This window comes from Solanum dulcamara, chromosome 10, assembly GCF_947179165.1.
Source record: "Solanum dulcamara chromosome 10, daSolDulc1.2, whole genome shotgun sequence".
Classification (NCBI taxonomy): domain Eukaryota; kingdom Viridiplantae; phylum Streptophyta; class Magnoliopsida; order Solanales; family Solanaceae; genus Solanum; species Solanum dulcamara.
In genome coordinates, this window is record NC_077246.1 from 64,520,312 (window position 1) to 64,542,764 (window position 22,453).

General features: G+C 33.0%; 1 protein-coding gene across 1 annotated transcript; it reads right to left on the reverse strand.

The window, feature by feature from the left end:
- Positions 1-1,069: 1,069 nt before the first annotated feature.
- On the reverse strand, positions 1,070-3,991 carry LOC129870958 (transcription factor bHLH75-like). Its single transcript, XM_055945827.1, has 6 exons — positions 3,488-3,991; positions 3,134-3,256; positions 2,739-2,804; positions 2,440-2,508; positions 2,190-2,270; positions 1,070-1,273 (listed from the first exon to the last, which is right to left on the reverse strand). Exons 1-6 carry the CDS (start codon positions 3,911-3,913, stop codon positions 1,175-1,177), a joined length of 864 nt encoding a protein of 287 aa, XP_055801802.1. The 5' UTR covers positions 3,914-3,991; the 3' UTR covers positions 1,070-1,174.
- Between the last annotated feature and the right edge of the window lie 18,462 nt (positions 3,992-22,453).

A 22,453-nucleotide genomic window follows, 5' to 3' on the forward strand; every position in this document is an offset into this window, starting at 1 on the left:
TCATTAGAATAAAGGGTCACAAGCAGGGGCGGAGCCAGAGAGATACAAGTTGATTCAATTGAATCCCGTTCGATGAAATAGTATATTATGTAAATAGGGAAATAACAAATATATATTTTGACATATACATATCCGCAACTACAAGCTCTCGAGTGGGAACATGATCTCCTACTGCGCTAATAGGTATGCAATCAAAGAATCTGGATCTGCGAGATATGGAGAGGATATGCTTGAATCAGACCACGCGTTTCGATTTGCACATTAAATTTCCTTCATTATTATATATAATTTTTTTTTGAATTACTAGCTTCGTCACTGGTCAGTACGATTTATTATCTTCCAATAGATACACAAATTGAAGGACCTCATTAAGGTTGTATTGATTCATGTAACTTATCATTCGTTCTCATATGTCTTTGTTTTGAGGGTTCATTCTCAATTGTTATTTGTGGAGGGGATATGATATTGCTCAATCTTAATTTAGAGATTGTGAAGTTGTTGAAGGATCTCATTCTTTGGACATTAATTCTTATATACCCCAATTCTATTTGTAGGGTACATATCGACACTTAATTTTGAAGTCTAGATACACATAATTCAACGTCATACAAAATAATACTTTATCAACTCCCAAATATAATTAGTCACAAATTGAATTTATTTCAAAATATTTAACGTATTAAAAAATGAAAGAAGTATTTATTACCTTTTTCAAATTTTTTTACCCTAACTACTCAAATTTGTGATGTCGATTAAGTAAGACATTTAAAAAGGAGATAGATGATAGTCTAAAGTCGAATTATTATTTTTTTCAAATAATTTTTTAAAATATTTTATTATTTTTATAAGTATTTGAAAACATTCATGTCCGAAATCAGTATTTGACACAAATAATTACTATCAAATAAAATTACTATGTATCATCAATAGATTCTACTTGTAAAATTATACTGCATATCTTAATGTTGATAGCTCATCCTATTTAACAATGCAATTGCATTTTCTTCATAACAACTAAGTACCATTTTTAGAACACTAAATTAGTACAAAAACAGGAGATACTCTTAAAATGGAAATCAAAGGTTTATATCATAAAAATTAAGGAGTTCAAACATATTAATTATAGGGATAGTATAAATGAGTATATTTTCTTAAAAGTATGATGATGAGTAGGTCAAAGAGGCCAAGAAGTTTGAAATTGAGGAAATCCTCCATACCCTTCTCCAACAATATTCTTTCCCATTCCTTGAGCTGCTGCATACCCATTTGTTCCCTACCAATATAATTCTTAATGTCAAATTTATGGAAAATATCAAAAAAATCAATTTTACATATAATCAGTCAGATCTTTTTATAATAGTCATCTCCAGCCATAACAATATTTTATTATGTAGAATTAATTTTTTCTGTTATTTTATATTATTTGGTTTTTTAAAAATATATATAAAAATATTTCTTTTATAGGAGTCAAAGAATATCTGAACAAATGATGCCAATTCCAAATAACGAGACTATGAAGATTGCGATAGGATTGATAAAAAATTTCAATCCTTAAGTAAAGGTCTCGGGATTTGAGCTTCGAAAATAGAAAAAATCCTCCTAGAGAGCGCTCCCCCCTTCCCCTCCCCCTGCTTCTTTATGCAATGGCAATTTAATTAGTCAAGGCTCAAAAATAGATACTAATACCAATTACGAAATAAAAAAGAAGACTAGAGACTCCTTTGAAGAATTCTTTTTGTAAAAAGGGATACATTTCTTTAAATCGCATGCAGTAATTCTACATATAAAAAAAATCATCAGAGTGGAGACAATTTATTTATGATTCTATCTGAGAAGACTAGTTAAAACTTAAAATATAATGATCTTGTATTTCTAAGAGCTAGGTTAATTGGTGATGAAGGCATGAATTTTCCATTGAAAATGTTTTTATTTTGGTATGATGATGATTTAACATAGAAGAAAATGAGAAAAAATCAAGTTATATGTGGAAGCTAGCAAAATATATATCTAGTTCAATGATTGAATGATTAATCAGATAACAAAAGAGAAATATACCAATTAAGCATAGAAGAGGGTTTTCCACGCACGTTAAAATTGGTGTTTTTTAATTTTCTCAGTTTTGGAATTCGCCTCTTTCCAACATATATAAAAAGTGAAAGCACATTAAACTGAAAAAAAATAATTTTTACCTGCATTGATTCCATATCATCCATCTCTGATGAGTTGAAATCATAAAACAAACTTGCTGCTGATAGTTTCATTGAAAGAAACTTCAAAAAAATAAAATAAATAAAATACTCTATTAGAGGAAAGTTTGATTGCATTTATTAAATATTGTTTTTAATTTTGCACTATGAAATAAGAACATAATATATAAATCTATACATATACTGAATTATGAAATAAGAACATAATGTATAAATCTATACATATACTTACATCAATTTGGTTTTGCAATGACCGGACATAGTTGATTATTACATCTAACATCACGGCCATTCCCATAGTCTGCAATATTTACTCGTGTTATAAGAACGATGATTTAAGGAAAACATTTCATCTTAAGAAAAATTATATTATTTGGAATCTTCAAAAATAAATTAGTTTTAAAGAATTCAGTACACGTAAGTCGACCTCTTAAAAGAGTTCGAACAAGAAATATACATTTACAAGAATTAAACAAGAAGAATTTTGATTGTTTAAAATTATATAAGTATATAGCAAGCATAACATATTACCTTATAACATCCAGGAACAAGTTCTTGCAAGCATCTGAGCTTTTCATTTATTTTCTCCCTTCGAAGCTAGTTCACAAAAAGAGAAATTACTCAAGATTGTATAATTTTACAGGTCTTTTTTATTCATAGAATATGCTAGTGATGAATGCATGAGATAAATTGACAAATACAATCAGACTTCTCTATAACAATATCATTTGTCCCAATTTTGTGATTGCTATATCGAAATGTTGTAATAAAGAATATATTATATAACATAACATGAAAAGTCGATTCTACAGAAAACATGATTGTTACAATGAAATTTGCTGTAGAAAAAAAAAGGATGACTGATATAAAAATATCTGATCGTATCAGTACTATAAATTGAATTTAATTAGATAAAGAATTCTTACTCTTTCAGCCAAACTATGACTATCAGTAGCTTGACCTCTCTTTGCTCTAACATGTACAACTTCTCTTGGTTTCTCAGCTTCTTTCTGATTGTTCCTTTTTCTCTTTCTCCCTTCACATGTGTTCTATCACAAAAAAATTAAATCATAGTGACAAAAAAATAAATCAGCTACACTTTTCCGATATGAATATCAGGTCGATAATTCCTCAATATCTTGTTCATTCACAATAAAATATATATATTTTGATATAACCACTTATATCAAAATAAAGAAAATCCTTTTTATAACACAAATTTAGCTAGAAGAAACAAGAAAGGGTGATAAACAAAAATGAACATAATATTTATTGATCACCTTGTTAGTATTTCCAGAGATTAGAGGAGGAGGAGTTGGAATATTATTGTTATTATTATTATTCAACATGGAGTCTGATTCTGGAATTGAGCTACTACATCCATAACTTGGACCTCCCAAAGTAAAAAATTGAGCAGCAGCCGCGGCGGAATCATAAGTATCATGGCTAATATTCATATGATCATTATGAAAATTAGGCATGATAGGGAGTTGTTGATGATGATTAGAGAAGTTTTGATCATTTGACAAAGACAAAAAACCATGTTGATGATGAATATTTGAGGTGAAATTTTGATCATCTTGAAGTTGTTGGCTTATGCTATTTAGGAGTTCCATATTTGAGTTCATCAAAAGAGAGGAATTGTTACAATTAGTAGAATTCAAAGCATGAAAATCTAGAGGAGTAGTAGAAGAAGAATCACCCATGATATTTGGTAGATTCTTGATTTGATTTCTTAATTATGATAGGATTAGGTAATGCAAGAGAACAAATGTATGGGTACTATAGTTTCTATGGTGGGCTTTTAATATATACTATTCCATACGTCTCATTTTATGTCCTACTCTTTAGAGGCGGAATCAAAATTTAAAATTTATGATATTTTAATTTTAATCTCTTTAAATAATTGAGTTCTAAATTAATAATATATACATAATCGATAAATTTTAAAAATAAATATTAAATTTCAATCAAAATTATTGAGTTCGATTAAACATGTAGTCGATACTCTAACTCTGCCCGTACTGATGTTTAACCGGATATGAAATTTAGACCATTCCACATGATTCTCCCTTCTCGCAAAAAGATGAATTTTTATTATATTAAGTAGGTCATACAAGTCATGTCATTAAAGATAAATTGTGAATATATGATTGAATAGTTTTCAAATATAGGAACATATTTCTTTAGGTGATACTATTTGATTTGATATAAAAAAATTTTTAAAAATGAATCTTTTTTTTTAAAAAAAATTGTGATCTTAAACATACCTTAAATATTTTATGTAATTATAAGTCATTTCACTTAGGATAAAATAAAATTTAAAAATTAAGTTATTTTTAATTATAAAAATGTGACATTTTTATTGGTACAAATTAAAAAAAAAAGTATGTCACATAAAATGAGACACAATAAATAGTAAGTTATATGACATGAATCGGAAAAAAAAAGTGTGTCACATTAAATAGGAGGAAAGGAATAATAATAATTATTATTTTCAAAGTAAGGCAAGCAATTTAATGTATATTTTGATGATTGAAGAAAATAGAATATTATTGGGGAAATATTAAAAGGAGATTCGTGGATGCAATCTCTTGATGGGTCCACTTCAATTTGATATATCAAGTAAATGGGACCATAACTCAACTTTGATTGAGTATGATCCAAATTGAGAATATCATTCAAGTCTTCTAATGGTTTGGCATTGAGTTGTTGGAAATGACAAGAGTGTACATTCTATATTGACCACTTTTAATCTTTCTCATCAAAATTGAGACTTCGTACTCGTTTATTAAAGATTTGATAAAGATATCAATATTAGTTGTGATGCAGTAATGAAACTATTTAATCCTTAATGAAAGGTTTTGGGTTCGAATTTTGGGTGTGGAGAAAATCTTGTTAGAAACATTACCCTTGAATAGATCCTACAATGCACGATTTGAATTATTTAGTCGAAGCTTCATAGGCTTCGAACGGTAATGATCGAAACAAAAAAAAATGATAGTGCTACTTGATCATCACTATTCCCTTTTGTTTGAAACAAAACAAAGATAACATGAAAGAGATTAATAATTTCAATTTTTTTATGATTGTTGTTTATGTTAGTATAATAGTGTTGTACCTCCTCTATTATTAAAGTAACGTACTAAAACAAATTTTAATTGGTTGGTAGAATATGTTGTTTTCTTATTATATGACGTGGAATGATGACCTTGAGTGAAATATAATCCACTAAATAATTAATTTGATAAATTGGCAATATCGTTGTGGTAAAGATTGTAACGTCAGAGGAATCATTACCGCAAAACATAAAGAGGGAAGTGATAAACGTTTATACAGTATCATCGATTTTCGATGGAATAAAAAATAAATATATGGTATAATCATAATTATAGAGGATGACCCTGATCGAAATGCATACATTTGTCTCATACACTATGAAAATGCTAAAAGAGATTCCTCTAAAAAATGAAAAATGCCCTATATACCTTTGAGTGCTCACTTCATGAACTAATTTTTTGACATTAAATAAGATTTCGAATTTAGTTTTTAAGAATATATATCAGAGTCGAACTCATCCTTATAATCAAAATGCATACATTCATCCCATGCTCATTGCCAGAGCAATTCCCTCTTGTCTAGAGAATATAAGTTCCACCGTCAAATTCTACACTAATTGTCTCACGCCACCCTACATCCTACGTAACCCCCCACCCCCACCCCCACCCACAGCCCCAATCTCCATCACCATTCACCTCTACATCTTCTCCCTCCTCTCACCCTTAATGTGTTATCTTAAATTATATACAAATACTTTTTCAGATCAGAAAATATTTTTTCAAAAAAACATTTCCTTCCTACCAAATTAAACATACCCAAAGTAAAACTTCAAGGTATCAAAGTACGATACTGACAAGTGTGATAGGAACTCTACAAGTGACTACTATATCTACATTAAAATAAATAGGTGGATATCACAATTATTTTCATCATATTCCTCAAGTGCGTCATTTTCAAGTCCTAATATTTTTCAAAAAGTCTCTTTTCTTTTTTAGCTACTTTATCAACAAATTTCCAAAAGTAACAAGGATACATGAAAGTTACACTTAGAGATGCAGAGGAAAAAAACGAGGAAAAGAAGTAGACAATCAAGATTTTCCATTTTGGTCATTTTTGTACAATTAAAACTTGACTGGTATTGTACCACTACTTCATCTCCCAAAGCATGAAGAACCATACCATCCATATATAGGACCACAAACAAGCCACAATGTCCTGGACATGGAAACATGGCAACAGTTATACACTTTCCACTGCAGTTTACAACTTTAGGATCACATGAAATTATAGGATTAATTTCACGCAGTGTATTAAAAAGGGGAGGCGTGAGACGAGGCGTTTTAGCCAGTACTGGGTGAGGCATAAGCAGGGACGACTTGTTGTCAGGGGTTCATTTGAAACCCCTCATAATTAAAATAATTTTTTATGTATTTAGATAGTAGATATCGAACCCCTATAGCTAGTTCGTGACTTCATGTGTCTACTTCTTCATATATTAAGCACCCTCAGTAAAAATTTTGGCACCACCATTTGGTATAAGCCCCTAAACACGGAAGGTATGAATCTACAAGCCATATATCCATGTATCTTGAAATTTATAATTTTATTACTAAGAAAGTAAGTCAAAGTAATATTTTCAATAATTTTGCAAATAAATCACTGATAATATAGAAAAATATGATAATTATTATTTGAGAAAGGTAACAACACAAAAGTTGATAATAATAGAGATAATCTTTAAAATGAACTCACCATCAATTTCATCATCGATCTTCATATTTACTAGCCCCCCCTCCCCCCCCCCCCCCAAAAATTAATATTTGCACTAATTATTATTTATATATATGTTTCATAGAAGAAGAATGGTAAAAGATATAAGAGCAATGGCAAAGGATAAAGTTGTCTTAAGAATATAGTGCTATGAAAGTTCTATCCTATCAATTTCAGGTATGATTATCTAAAAAAATTAGCCATATATAATACATAAATGTGTCATTTAACTTGGTCTCAATTGACATTTATGCCCTCAAACTTTGGTTATGCACAAGTAGACACTTAAACTTGTATAAAATTGAACAAGTAGACATATGTGTCCTATGTGACGACCTACGTGGCAATTTGCGTCATATGTGGTGGTGTCCTATGTGTATTATGTTACATAGGGCGCATGCGTCGTCTACTTTTTTCAACTTTATACAATTAAGTGTTTACTTTTGCACACCCAAAGTTGGAGGGCATCGATGCCAATGGAGACCAAGCTAATGGGCATGTTTATGTATTATGCCATATATCTCCGTCAATACAATTTTCTATGTGAGTTGCTTTCTTTCTTTATATATCTTTTAAAAAATCACTACAACATGATAACATAAAGTATAAACATCATTACACCAATAAAAAAAGAATATTATTTACAACAAAATTATTTTTAAAATAATAAAAATTAAATTTAATATCTGGGGCGTATGCTTTTACGATCGGAGCTTACGCCCCAAATTCTAAGGCGTACGCTTTATGGATCTACACTTTTTATTTGCGCCTTGGAACGTTTTTGATACAACCCCACCTTGAAATTCACCCTAATAACGCTTTTGAAAACATTAATTCCTAGTATAATTATTAAATTTACTCATTATAACAATAAAGTCATAAAACTATTTTTCATCACTTAAGGAACCAATTTCAAAAATACGCAATTGGATACGAGAATAAGCAAAAGCAATGTAATAACAGTACAAGATATTTCCATCTATATATGCTAAGCGAATCGACTTTAGCTAATAATCTACCCTAACAGCTAACTGTCTAACTAACCCAACTAATTACAATTAAGTTATGTCTACCATGGATCCTCCAAACCCCACTTCTATAATTAATCAAGTGCAACATATATTTTACCACTTCAATATGTCATGTCAAGTAACGAAAGAGTATATATATATTTTTTGTTTTCATCCGGTGTAACGTAGAGCCCTGACTAAATTCGGATCACGCATTGCAGGGCATTTGGGGTTAGCGATTCCAATAGAATTTTCTCCATATTCAGGGCTCGAACTCGAGATCTATGGTTAAGGGTAAAGCAGTCCCACCACGACAAGTTGTTGGGTTTTAAAGGTGTGAATGGAAAATGAAAGGTTGTGACCTTTTCGAAAGGTTGTAATTTTCCGGAAGGTTGTGACTTTTTCAAAAAGTTGTGACTTTTTTAAAGAGTTGCGACTTTTGTGAAATGTTGTGACTTTTGAGAAGTGTTGTGTCTGTTCCGATAAGCCACAATAAGCACATGTTCACACTACCCTTTGTTGTCTATAAATAGAGAATTTTTCTCTCATTTTTAAACATCAAATTTCTCCTTCTTCTGCATATATATTTTCTTTCAAACAAAGTTGAGTCTTTGTGTGATTTTGTTGCTAGCTTTTGAGTTCGCTGAAATTATTGAAGTTTGAGGTACCGCTACTTCTTTAATAGTTTATCCGTTTTATCTTGGGAGGAAATAATCCATAACCTCGGGTACAGTGAGGGGATTAAATTCCTTAAGGACACACAGTGAATTCTGTGGACTCGGATACAATTTTTTTATTTTCATATTTATTGTTTCTGGTTTGCTAACCTCAATACAGGAGGAGTAACAAGCTTAAGGAATTTAATATTTTTTTTCTGTATTTGAGATTTTTGGATTGGGGCACGACAGATCTTAGAAGTCATTGCCATGGTATTTATATGATTCTGCTATGTCTAAGTAAGTACATTATTAAGGAATCTTAGACTTGATACTACAAAGTAGTATTTTTTTTCTTATTATAACCTTGGTCAAATTAAAGATGATTAAGTTAAATAATGTGTTATTGTCTTAATAGTTTTCACAAACTATTTTCAAAGATTTATTATCTGTTGTGATAAAATTGGGTAGAGAAATACTTTTGTCTGTATTGCATCCAATATTGGATGCATCTTTCAAGGATCTTAATCCAAGAACGTAGATAGCAAGACATTGTTTCTTTTCCAGAAAAGAACAAGAAAAGAAAAGTTTAATATTCAATTTGAAGAATATAAAAAACTTCATCAAATATTAAATTTGTTCCATAAAAGAAAATATTATTTGGTCTGACTACGTGGAAGCTCTATAGAATTTACCATTCATAAATTTAAAGTCAGTCCAACAAATTTGGTAATGAGGGAAAGTTTTTTGAAAAGAAAAATCATATCCTTATGATTTTCTAATTCTGTTTTGGAGATTAAAACTTGTGTAGTTTTCTACTCTGTGTGGAATTTGATTGTGTCTGATGTTTGGAAACTAATATCTTTTGATTTTCTACTCCTTTGGTTTGAAGAATATAAAAACATCACTGAATAAATCAGACTGTGCATTTGGTTTGAAGAATATTAAAACTTCACCAATTTATTAAACATTGTGTTTGAATGAATATTCTGACTTGAAGAGTATAAAAACTTCGTCAAGAATACAAAGGGTAAACGATTTGAAGAATGTAAAAACTTCATTGTTAACTAGAAACAATGTTGTATTTTTGGAGATTAAAACCACTTGATTTTCTGCTTTGTCTAAATTTGAAATTGATTTGAAGTCATAAAAACTTCACCAGCATTCAAAGTTCATTCATTTGACGATTTGAAGAACATAAAAACTTCATTGTTAAGTAAAAATAAGTCGTACAAAGATGCAGTCTTTATTGTTAGTATTTTCAATACTAAGTGGTCTGTCTAATTGTGACAGAAAAAAAACATACTAGTGACATAAAATTAATAATTTTGTGCCTGCAATGGATGCCTCTATGAATTAAACTTTGACAATATGTAAAGATTTTCAGAGGAAATGGAAGCACTACAATTTTTTTAATAGAATATTATCTTTAAAAAAGGTTTATGTTGTCAATATATATTTTGATAGTATACATTTGAAAGTATGAGAAAACAAATATGTGAAAAATTATTTTCAAATACTTGAAAAAAAATTTGAGATCATATTTAAAATATGGGGGTTCTTTGCTTGTGATAAAGACAAAATTAGCCTTGGTGTCTAATTTCAATGTGGAAGCACAAGATATGAAATTGAATGACATTCTTGTATTATGTTAGACCCACAAAATTCTTGGAGTATATTTTGGTCGTTGAGTTTCTCTTTTACTAGTATATGATATGATAAGACTAGTATGAAATTACCAAATTAAATATATATATATATACTTGTTCAAAAGAGTTGTGTTCTCTTATGAAAAAATGTCACTTAAAATATTGTGATCTTTCATGAAAATACATGTCTATTAAAATGCAATTATTTGTATAAACATGAATATTGTTTTTTTTTTTAAAAAGTCATGTGTCATATTTTCTGTTATAAAGAAACATTCGGTTCATATGCTCTTATTGGACCCGATGAGACTATCTATATGGAAAATTCTGCAACGGCTAAGGTTGAAGGATATGGTAGAGTATTCCTAAAAATGACATCCGGCAAGGTGATGACGTTGAATAAAGTTTGTCATGTTCCAGAAATGAGCGATCGATGAGGTTAAAAATGTTGTTCGTAGGATGCGCTAGGGAAGAGCGACCGAACATGACGAGATCCCTGGAGAATTTTGGAAGAGTGCAGGCTCGGTAGGTTTGGAATGGCTGACTAGGTTATTTAATGTCATCTTTACGACGACAACGATGCCCGTAGAATGGAGATCAAGCATCATGATCCCTCTATACAAAAACAAGGGGGATAGCCAGAGCTGAGACAACTATAGAGGTATCAAGCTTCTAAGCCATACTATGAAAGTGTGGGAAAGAGTGGTGGAGATGAGGATGAGGAGAGGCGTGTCTATTTCAGAGAACCAGTTCGAATTTATGTCTGGACGCTCAACTACAGAAGCCATCCACCTTATGAGGAGACTAATGGAGCAATATAGAGAGAGGAAGAGAGACTTGCATATGGTATTCATTGACTTAGAAAAGGCTTACGATAAAGTCCCACGAGAGATACTATGGAGATGTTTGGAGGCTAAAGGTGTACCTGTAGCGTACATAAGGGTGATCAAGGACATGTACGAGGGTGCCAAAACCAGGGTAAGGACAGTAGGAGGGGACTCAAAACACTTTCCAGTTATGATGGGTTGCATCAAGGATCAACTCTTAGTCCATTCCTATTTGCCTTGGTGATGGATGGATTGACGCGACAAATTCAAGGGGAGGTGCCATGATGTATGCTTTTTGCGGACGATATAGTCCTCATCGATGAGACTCGTAGCGGAGTTAACGTTAAGCTGGAAGATTGGAGATGCACCTTGGAGTCTAAAGGGTTTAAGCTGAGTAGGACCAAGACAGAGTACCTAGAGTGCAAGTTCAGTGAGACACCTCAAGAGGTTGGCGCGGAAGTTAGGCTCGGGGACCAAGCCATCCAAAAGAGAAGTAGTTTTAAGTACCTTGGTTCTATCATGCAAGGTAGCAGGGAGATCGACGAGGATGTCACACATCATATTAGGGTAGGATGGATGAAATGGAGGCTCGCCTCCGGTATGTTATGTGACAAGAAGGCGTCATCACAACTTAAGGGCAAGTTCTATAAAATGGTGGTTAGACCAGCTATGTTATATGGGGTGGAGTGTTGGCCAGTTAAGGTCTCCCACATGCAAAAGATGAAAGTTGCCGAGATGAGAATGTTGAGATGGATGTGTGGGCATACCAGGAGCGACAGGATTATAAATGAGGCTATTTGAGACAAGGTAGGAGTGGCCTCGGTGGAAGACAAGATGCAGGAAATGCGCCTGAGATGGTTTGGACATGTGAAGAGAAGAGTCCCAGATGCTCCAGTGCGGAGATGTGAGAGGTTGGCCATGGATGGTTTTAGAAGAGGTAGGGGTAGGCCGAAGAAATATTGGAGAGAGGTGATCAGACAGGACATGGCGCATTTACGACTTACCGAGGACATGACTTTAGATAGGAGGGTGTGGAGGACACACATTAGGGTAGAAGGCTAGTACTTAGTATCTTTATTCCCCCTTATTTGTAGGCATATTAACGCACTATGATTTCTTGTACTCTGATTTATGTTATCTATGGTATTTATGGTATTATCTAATAATATCTACTATTTTTTGTGATTTGATTATACTATTGTTTGGACCGTTTTTGTTATCTACTTATCTACTCTAATATTCTTGTCTGACCTTTTTCTATGCTTCTATTGAGTCGAGGGTCTTTCGAAAACAGCCGTCCTACATTGGTAGAAGTTAGGTCTGCGTACACTTTACCCTCCCCAGACCCCACGATGTGGGATTTCACTGGGTTGTTGTTGTTGTTGTATGTTCCAGAAATGAGAAAGAACTTGGTTTCTGCCAGACTTCTTATCAAAAATGGATTCAAGTGTGTTCTAGTTTCAAATAAAGTAGTTGTCAGTAAGAATGAAATGTATTTAGGAAAGGCTACCTCACTGAGGGTCTTTTCAAACTAAATGTAATGGTTGTTGATAATAATAAAGTTCAATCTTCTTCTTACTTACTTGAGTTAAATAATTTATGGTATTCACATTTAGGACATGCCAATCATAAAACCTTGTAAAAATTAATTAACTTAAATGTATTGCCTAACTTTGAGTGCAATAAATCAAAATGTCAAGTATGTGTTGAATCTAAGTATGCCAAGCATCCTTATAAATCTGTTGAAAAGAATTCCAGTCCCTTAGAATTGATTCACACAAACATTTGTGATATGAAGTCAACACCAACTCGTGGTGGGAAAAAGTATTTTATAATTTTTATTGACGATTGCACTAGATATTGTTTTGTCTATTTGTTAAATAGTAAGGATGAAGCAATAGAAGCATTTATACAATACAAAACTGAAGTTAAAAATCAGTTGAATAAAAAGATAAAAATGATAAGAAGTGATAGAGGTGGAGAGTATGAATCTCTTTTTGCAGAAATATGTTTGGAAAATGAAATCATTCATCAAACTACTGCCCCTTACTCACTTCAATCCAATGGAATTGCAGAAAGGAAGAATCAAACTTTAAAGGAAATTATGAATGCATTACTTATAAGTTCAGGTTTACCAGAAAACTTATGGGGGGGAAGCCATCCTTACAGCAAATCGAATACTCAATAGAGTTCCCCACAGCAAAACACAGTCTATTCCATGTGAGAAATGGAAAGAAAGAAAACCAAACTTGAAATATTTCAAAGTGTGGGGTTGTCTAGCCAAAGTTCAAATTTCTAAACCAAAGAGAGTCATAATAGGACCTAAGACCATGGACTGTGTTTTCATTGGATATGCTACAAATAGTAAAGCATATCGATTTTTGGTTCACAAGTCCGAACATCATGATATTCATGAGAATACGGTAATAGAATCAGATAATGCTGAATTTTTTGAACATATCTATCCGTATAAAACTAGATTTGAAGTATCTAGTGAAGGGTATAAACGACCTCGAGAAGAACCAAAGGAGAATGTACATAATAAAGAGAATCCAAGGCGAAGTAAACTTCAAAAAACATCTACTTCATTTGGATCTGATTTTGTAACATTTCCTCTTGGAAATGAGCCTCAAACATTCAAAGAAGCGATGTCTGCTGTGGACCCATCTTTTTTAAAAGAGGTTGTCAATAGTGAAATTGATTCAATCTTGAGTAGTCATACTTGGGAATTGGTTGATCTTCCTCCAGGTAACAAACCTTTGGGTTCAAAATGGATTTTCAAAAGAAAAATGAAAGCTGATGGAACTATTGATAAGTAAAAGGCAAGACTTATCGTTAAAGGATTTAGACAGAAAAAAGGCCTTGATTATTTTGATACATACTCACCTATAACTAGGATTACATCCATTCAGATGTTAATTGCACTAGCTGCAGTATATGGCCTTGAAATCCATCAAATTGGAGTAAAATAACTTTTTTAAACGGAGAATTGGAGAAAGAAATTTACATGGAACAACTCGAGGGCTTTGTGGTTCTTGATAAATAAAATAAATTTTACAAACTTGTTAAGTCACTTTATGGACTAAAACAAGCACCCAAATAATGGCACGCGAATTTTGACCAAACCATGTTGACAAATAAATTTAAGATTAATGTGTGTGATAAATATATTTACATTAAACACACTCCAAACAAAGTTGTTATTATTTGCTTATATGTGGATGATATGCTAATAATAAGTAACAACATTGCAAACATAAATGCTACTAAGCGTATGCTTTCTAGTAAATTTGATATGAAAGATGTAGGAGTTGCCGATTTGATATTGGGAATTAAAATTCACAAAACTTCTCAAGGTATAGCATCGTCTCAAACTCATTATATCCAAAAGGTACTTAAAAAATACAAGTACTTAAATTTCAAAAGTGCAAAAACACCAATTGATGTGAACCTTGATCGTGCTAAGAATAAAGGTGAAAGTCAAGCTCAATTGGATTATGCAAGACTGTTGGAAAATTTGATGTACATCATGAACTGTACATAGCCAGACATAGCTTGTGCTATAACTAAATTGAGTCGATACACAAGTAATCCCAACCAAAAATCATTGGATGACAATGATACGAGTTTTGGGGTATTTAAACATACTCAAAACTTTGCTTCACATTACAATAAGTATCCCGCAGTTGTTGAAGGATATAGTGATACAAGTTGGATTACTGGGTCAACTAAGACTAAGTCCACAAGTGGATACGCTTTGACCATTGGTGGAGGAGCGATATCTTGAAAATCATCCAAACAAACATGTATAGCTTGCTCTACAATGGAGTCTGAGTTTATAGCCTTAGATAAGGCCGTTGAAGAAGCAGAATGGATCCGGAATTTCTTAGAAGATATTCTATTTTGGCCCAAACCAATGGCTCTTATATGCATACATTGTGATAGTCAAGCTACAATAAGAAGAGTTGGGAGCGTTATGTATAACGGTAAGTCTCGTCATATACGACGAAGACATAACACTGTTAGGCAACTACTCTCTAGTGGAATTATCACAATTGACTATGTAAAGTCAAAAGATAATGTCTCAGATCCACTTACAAAAGGCCTAGATAGAAAGGGAGTTGAACGATCATCAAAGGGAATGGGACTATGGCCGAGGATAAATATCGTGGCGGTAACTCTACCTAGAAGACTAGAGATCCCACGATCAAGGTTCAAGGAGATCAAACAAAGTCATTAATAATGATTTAACATTGTCAAAATAATTTTTATGATCCATTCTCATGATGCGATAATGTTCAGTAACAAGGATAAGACATTAGGACCTTTTAATGATATCTAAGTTTGATACAGGGCATATCAAATGGTGTTTCTATGGGATAACACATTTAGATATCACCTATGTAAGTGTGAAGTGTAAGCCGCTTCAAGGAGAATCCGGTAAGGTCAGTTCTCTACGCACTTATGAACCAAGAGGTGTTCATGGCTGAAACGAATAAAACAATGAAAATCAAAAGCAGTTAAAGGGTTGATTATGTAACTTATGTTGTCTAGATATACACCAAAACTCGATGGTTCAAAGATATTAAATCTATCGATTGGCCGAGTATATCCGATATATGTTCACTACGGAAAGTTCAAAGAAAAACCTACTTATCCAGATGCAATTAATTCTTCCTTACAAATCACACCGTTTTTTATGCATATATTTTAATAATAGTCATTTCCCCATTCATGTGGGGAATTATTGGGTTTTAAAGGTGTGAATGAAAAATAAAAGGTTGTGACCTTTTTGAAAGGTTGTGACTTTCCGAAAGGTTGTGACTTTTTAAAGAGTTGCGACTTTTGTGAAAGGTTGTGACTTTTGAGAAGAGTTGTGTAGCACCCCCTTTGGGAGGATGCCACTTACGAAACAAAAGGTAGATTTTTTAAAAAAATCACAAATAGTCAACATCATTGCGGGTACACCCCAAGTAGGTGCTACGCCTTATTATTCCTATTCCGTGGGTTCGTAATCTCGTCTCACTTTAAAAACCTATTTAATCCTTGCTACTTAAGCTCGACGTGTACTCAAGTAGCTTAATTATGTAAGACATCCCAATCAATAGGTTACGCAAGTAGGTTGATTACCACGACCCATTATTTGTCTCCAACTCCTTTCAAATCCCTCGACCTATTTACAACCATGTTGAAAGTGGCTTTCCACTCGTACTCAAGAATGGATGAAACCCCATCGTCAGGACGAAATGTAAATTCAAAATCAAGATGGGCAAGATTCGAATTGAGAGGCATTCCAATATCGATGATAATTCACTGTAACAAGAATGACAAAGTCCCAACAAGAATGCAAAATGATCAAGCAATTCGTACAAGTGGACGATTTAGCGAAAGTTTTACAATACTTGAGATAATAATCATACCACGATATAAGACAAAGAGTAAGAAAACAACCCATCAATATACTTCAAATTTCGAAAAGTAAAATATTCCAAGTTCAAGTTTATACAAGAACCTTGGCGTTTTAGTATACAACAGGTTTTACCACAACTCGAGGAGCTCAATTCCTCTCCGCCATAGACCAACCAAAATCCACTTCGTCAAATAATTCTCCTTAGCTTGTATAAGAACATATACACCTTAAATACACAATCAAATATCTACTTAAGTTTAAGAGTCTCATCATATCGAAACTAAATATGAAATTAATAAAAATCAGCCCAACTATTCAAACTGGAATTCTGGACAGCCTACTGTCTTGTATTGTTGCTCACCTTCTAAGGAGGTGTATATATGCATATATTGATGACTAAGAAGTCATTTTCTTCAGTCTTACACTTAGAAATTTGAGAGAGAATTTAAAGAATGCCACTTACAAAATAAAAGATAGTTTTTTTTAAATCACAAATAGTCAACATCATTGCGGGTCCATAAAATACACAAAACTCGAACCAGTAATTATTATAAAACTATTATTTTCCTTTGTGCAAAATGACAAGCCAATATATAAATGCAGTACAGGCATGACTTGAGTTAAAAGCACACTCCAAAATAGCAAAATTAGTCACCCTGTTCAAGTTACAAGCATATAGTTTTATTTTCACAAGCCTTCAAAATTTCATACAAAAGTTCCACATGTATCATGTACAAGTCCCCCAAAATATTTACAAAGACTAGATGCATATGCAGATGTGATCTTCACAAGGGCTCCAAAAAGTCTACTCCAAATGATCATCTTCATACCTCATCCCGCACATTACCTACGATAGAAAATAACTATCGCTAAGCATAAAGCTTCATTTTGAGTGATTCAAGATGTTTTGGAAATCTATTTCATAGGGCTATACTTTCATTTAGGCTCTAAAACTCAGTTTTTCTTTTATCTGCTCGAAAAAGGGTGATGAAGTATAAGGGAGGTGCTGCCTAGATTTTATTTTGGAAATCCTACATGGACTGCTGTTGGTATTGTGGGCATATCTTTTTGTACAGAAGTGTGTGCCACATCATCCATGCACCCAATCTAAAGCTGTCATGTGGTAGCATGGGGTCCACCCCATGTAGGTGTATCACCTACTTGTTTCAAGTAGGTGTTACGCCTCATTTTCCCTCTTCCGTGGGTTCGTAATCTCGTCTCACTTTAAAAACCTATGTAATCTTTGCTACTTAAGCTCGACGTATACTCAAATAACTTAATTATATAAGACATCCCAATTAATAGATTACGCAAGTAGGTTGATTACCACGACCCATTATTTGATCTCCAACTCCTTCCAAATCCCTCGACCTATTTTCAACCATCGCTACTCACATAGAACTTCATAGATAACATGGATCAAATGGCAATCTTTTAGAAGAAAACATAAAAAGAAAATTGGGGTGTTACAACTAACACTTGTACGAATTGCTTAATCATTTTGCATTCTTGTTGGGACTTTGTCCTTTTTGTTACGGTGACTTGTCATCGATATTGGCATGCCTCTCGATTCGGATCTTGCCCATCTTGACTTTGGATTTATATTTCATCTTGACAATGGGGTTTCATCCATTCTCGAGTACGAGTGGAAAGCCACTTTCAACATGGTTCTTGATTCTCTTGATATTGGATGACGACCCTTCTTGATTTCAGAGTTTTGGTCCGTCTTGATATTGATTGTGCTTAGTGTGAAGGCATGAAGTACCTATTGGGCAAAATTGATTATTTGACAACTCTTTCGAATTGAATTATAAGTTTCTTGATACTTGAGCCTTCAAATATTGATATTGATATTTTGAAACTCTTCAAGGTTTGTATTCGATACTTTGATATGCTTGTTCACTTGGGCTTTCTTTTACCTTATTGATCCACCTGTGACAAATAAGGGAATTGAAGAAATTTAATGGCTCCAAGCCCAAAGTTTTTACACCACTAAGCTTTATGCTTAGCGATAGTTATTTTCTATCATAGGTAATGTGCGGGACGAGGTATGAAGATGGCCATTTGGAGTAGACTTTTTGAAGCCCTTGTGAAGATCATATCTGCATATGCATCTAGTCTTTGTAAATATTTTGGGGGACTTGTACATGATACATGTGGCACTTATGTATGAAATTTTGAAGGCTTGTAAAAACAAAACTATATGCTTGTAACTTGAACAGGATGACTAGTTTTTTTATTTTGGAGTGTGCTTTTAACTCAAGTCATGTCTGTACTGCATTTATATATTGGCTTGTCATTTTGCACATAGGAAGATAATAGTTTTGTAATAACTATTGATTCGAGTTTTGTGTATTTTATTGACCCACAATGGTGTTGACTATTTGTGATTTAAAAAAACTATCTTTTATTTCGTAAGTGGCATCCTATGCTTAGTTTGTCAATAGATAAAGGCCGAGCATCAAGTCCCGACTGATTTGTTACAACCCTTGTCGATACCTGAGTGGAAATGGGAAAAAATAACTATGGACTTTGTTTTTAGGCTTCCATGCACTCAAAGAAATCATGATGCAATTTGGGTTATAGTTGATAGGCTAACCAAAAGTGCTCATATCTTGGCCATCAAAATATTCCAGAATTACATAGGTTCTTAAAGTTAGACGAGAAGCTGGTGAAATTGATCAAAAAAACTACCTTTTATTTCGTAAGTGGCATCCTTCCAAAGGGGGTTCTACAAGTGTTGATAGGTACGACATGCCTTCACACTAAGCACAATCAATATCAAAACGGACCAAAACCTCGAAATCAAGAAGAGTCGTCACCCAATATCAAGAGAATCAAGAACCATATTAAAAGTGGCTTTCCACTCGTACTCAAGAATGGATGCTACCCCATCGTCAAGACGAAATGTAAATCCAAAGTTAAGATGGACAAGATCCGAATTAAGTGGCATGCCAATATCGATGACAAGTCACCGTAACAAAATGGACAAAGTCCCAGCAAGAATGCAAAATGATCAAGCAATTCGTACAAGTGGGCGATTTAGCGAAAGTTTTGCAATACTTGAGATAATAGTCATACCATAATACAAGACAAGGAGTAAGGAAACAACCTATCAAAATACTTGGAATATTTTATTTTTCTAATATTTGAAGTATTTTGATGGGTTGTTTCCTTACTCCTTGTCTTGTATTATGTATGACTATTATCTCAAGTATTGCAAAACTTTCGCTAAATCGCCCACTTGCACGAATTGATTGATCATTTTGCATTCTTGTTGGGACTTTGTCCTTCTTGTTACGGTGACTTGTCATTGATATTGGAATGCCTCTCAATTCGTATCTTGCCCATCTTGACTTTGGATTTACATTTCATCTTGACGATGAGGTTTCGTCCATTCTTGAGTACGAGTGCAAAGCCACTTTCAACATGGTTCTTGATTCTCTTGATATTGGGTGATGATCCTTCTTGATTTTGGGGATTCAATCTGTCTTGATATTGATTGTACTTAGTGTGAAGGCATGATGTACCTATCAACACTTGTAGCACCCCCTTTGGGAGGATGCCACTTACGAAACAAAAGGTAGTTTTTTTTAAATCACAAATAGTCAACACCATTGCGGGTCCATAAAATACACAAAACTCGAACCAGTAATTATTACAAAACTATTATCTTCCTTTAGTAAAAGTCATTTGGAGGAATCATTCTGGCAATGAAGCAACCTGGGAGCGAGAAGAGGATATTAGAGGTATTTAAACCCTCACGAGCGGCTTCCATAAGTCTATTAGAAGTAGAAGATTCCACGACTTGATTCCTTTATCAGAAAAGATCACATTGCATTAGGGACATGTACATGTTACATATGCACTATATACAAAAACAACATGTAACAAAACAAACAGTATACCAATAAGTCACAACAAAAGTCCTAGAATCATAAACCTAGGCAGTGGGTATTTATTCTTAATGGTTCATGCTTGGAATTCAACACAAAGCCTAAAAGTCCCATATTTCTTTTTCACAAATAGCACAGGAGCTCCCGAGGGAGAAACACTCGGGAGAATAAAACCCACTTTTGCTTTTATCTGCTCGAAAAAGGGTGATAAAGTATAGGAGAGGTGCTGCCCAGATTTTGTTTTGAAAATTCTACATGGACTGCTGTTGGTATTTTGGGCATATCTTTTTGTACAGAAGTGCTGTAAGGGTGATTCGTTAATTGTTATACTTGTCCCCTGCATCCCTGTTTCATTGAGTCTCAGATAATGACTTTACTTGCATATGATTTCTCACTACTCTACTCATGCATACTGTAATCCCTCTTCCTCCGAGTCCCATAAGGGGGCTGAGAACATCATCGTGCACCCGCAATGGTGTTGACTATTTGTGATTTTAAAAAAACCTACCTTTTGTTTCATAAGTGGCATCCTCCCAAAGGGGGTGCTACAGGTTGTGTCTGTTCCGATAAGCCACAATAAGCACATGTTCACACTACCCTTTGTTGTCTATAAATAGAGAATTTTTCTCTCATTTTTAAACATCAAATTTCTCCTTCTTCTGCATATATATTTTCTTTCAAATAAAGTTGAGTCTTTGTGTAATTTTGTTGCGCTTTTGAGTTCGCTGAAATTATTGAAGTTTGAGGTACCGCTACTTCTTTAATAGTTTATCCTTTTTATCTTGGGAGGAAATAATCCATAACCTCGAGTACAGTGAGGGAATTAAATTTCTTAAGGACACACAGTAAATTTTGTGGACTCAGCTACTATTTTTTATTTTCATATTTATTATTTCTGATTTGCTAACCTTTTAATACAGTTGGAGTAACACAAGTAACCAATTCCATCAACATTGCAGAGCAACATAGGCCATAGTCACACCCTCATAAGAGTTTTACTCTTTCATCAATTGGTAACATATTAAAAATAATCTAAATTCAAATAAGTTATTCTCAATTATTTATAGTCTAAGCTAGTTATTACAATAATACTCTTACTAAAATGAGGGTTTGAATAGGTAATCTCGATGCACCAGGCACCAAACAAAAAAATGCAATAGTATTATTGGTTCCAAGTGTGCCAGAACACCCACGAGTCCCTCAGGTCCCAAATTAAAGATCTGACAAATGTATCAAAATATTCTTTAATCTTATACTCTTAAACATGATTTGTTGAACATTGAAATTAAAAAGTTGCTAAAAAGGAGATGATCATTCTTTTTGAAACGAACTAAAAAGAAAAGTAGGTAAATTGAAACGGAGGAAGTACTAATTTTCTAATTAACAAACTAATAACCCATTATATAAATAGAATAGAAAAATGTAAACAATTTGTATATGTACATGTAAGTATATCAAAAAGGACCTAGAAAACAATTTGAATTTTCACATGTATGCTAAGTTTAGTTCCAAACGTGATCATTTGTATATTTTGCTCTTTAATTATTATAGTCGTCTTCTACAAAACCATTTCTAAAACATCAACACTTTTCCCATTTTTTCTTTTTTTATGGTGATGATAGAGGTAGTTCATTTTTTTTATGCATCCACAACAACATATATAGAAGATAAAGAGTTTATCTTTACGTGAATTTTAACTTATATGTAATATAATAGATTAATTATCATCTTTATCACTTATCAGGTTATGTATTAATGCTTATCATTGGAATTTACATATAATTAATTACCTTACAAGTGATCAGATTGTATTTTATATTGTTAGTGCAAAAAACTTTAATAGTCTGTTTGACCAAGCTCTTATAAGATCAAGAGTCTATTTGGATTGACTTTTGACTTATGTTTTTGGCTTATTTTTATTATTTTGATTTAAAAACAAGCACTTTTTTATTTTATACAAACAATACA

Coding starts and splice junctions, on each gene's coding strand:
- LOC129870958 (XM_055945827.1), bottom strand. CDS start 3,913: ATGGGTGATTCTTCTTCTACTACTCCTCTAGATTTTCATGCTTTGAAT. Junction 3,257..3,487: donor TCTCTGGAAATACTAACAAG/GTGATCAATAAA, acceptor TTTTTGTGATAG/AACACATGTGAAGGGAGAAA. Junction 2,509..2,738: donor TTGTTCCTGGATGTTATAAG/GTAATATGTTAT, acceptor TAAATATTGCAG/ACTATGGGAATGGCCGTGAT.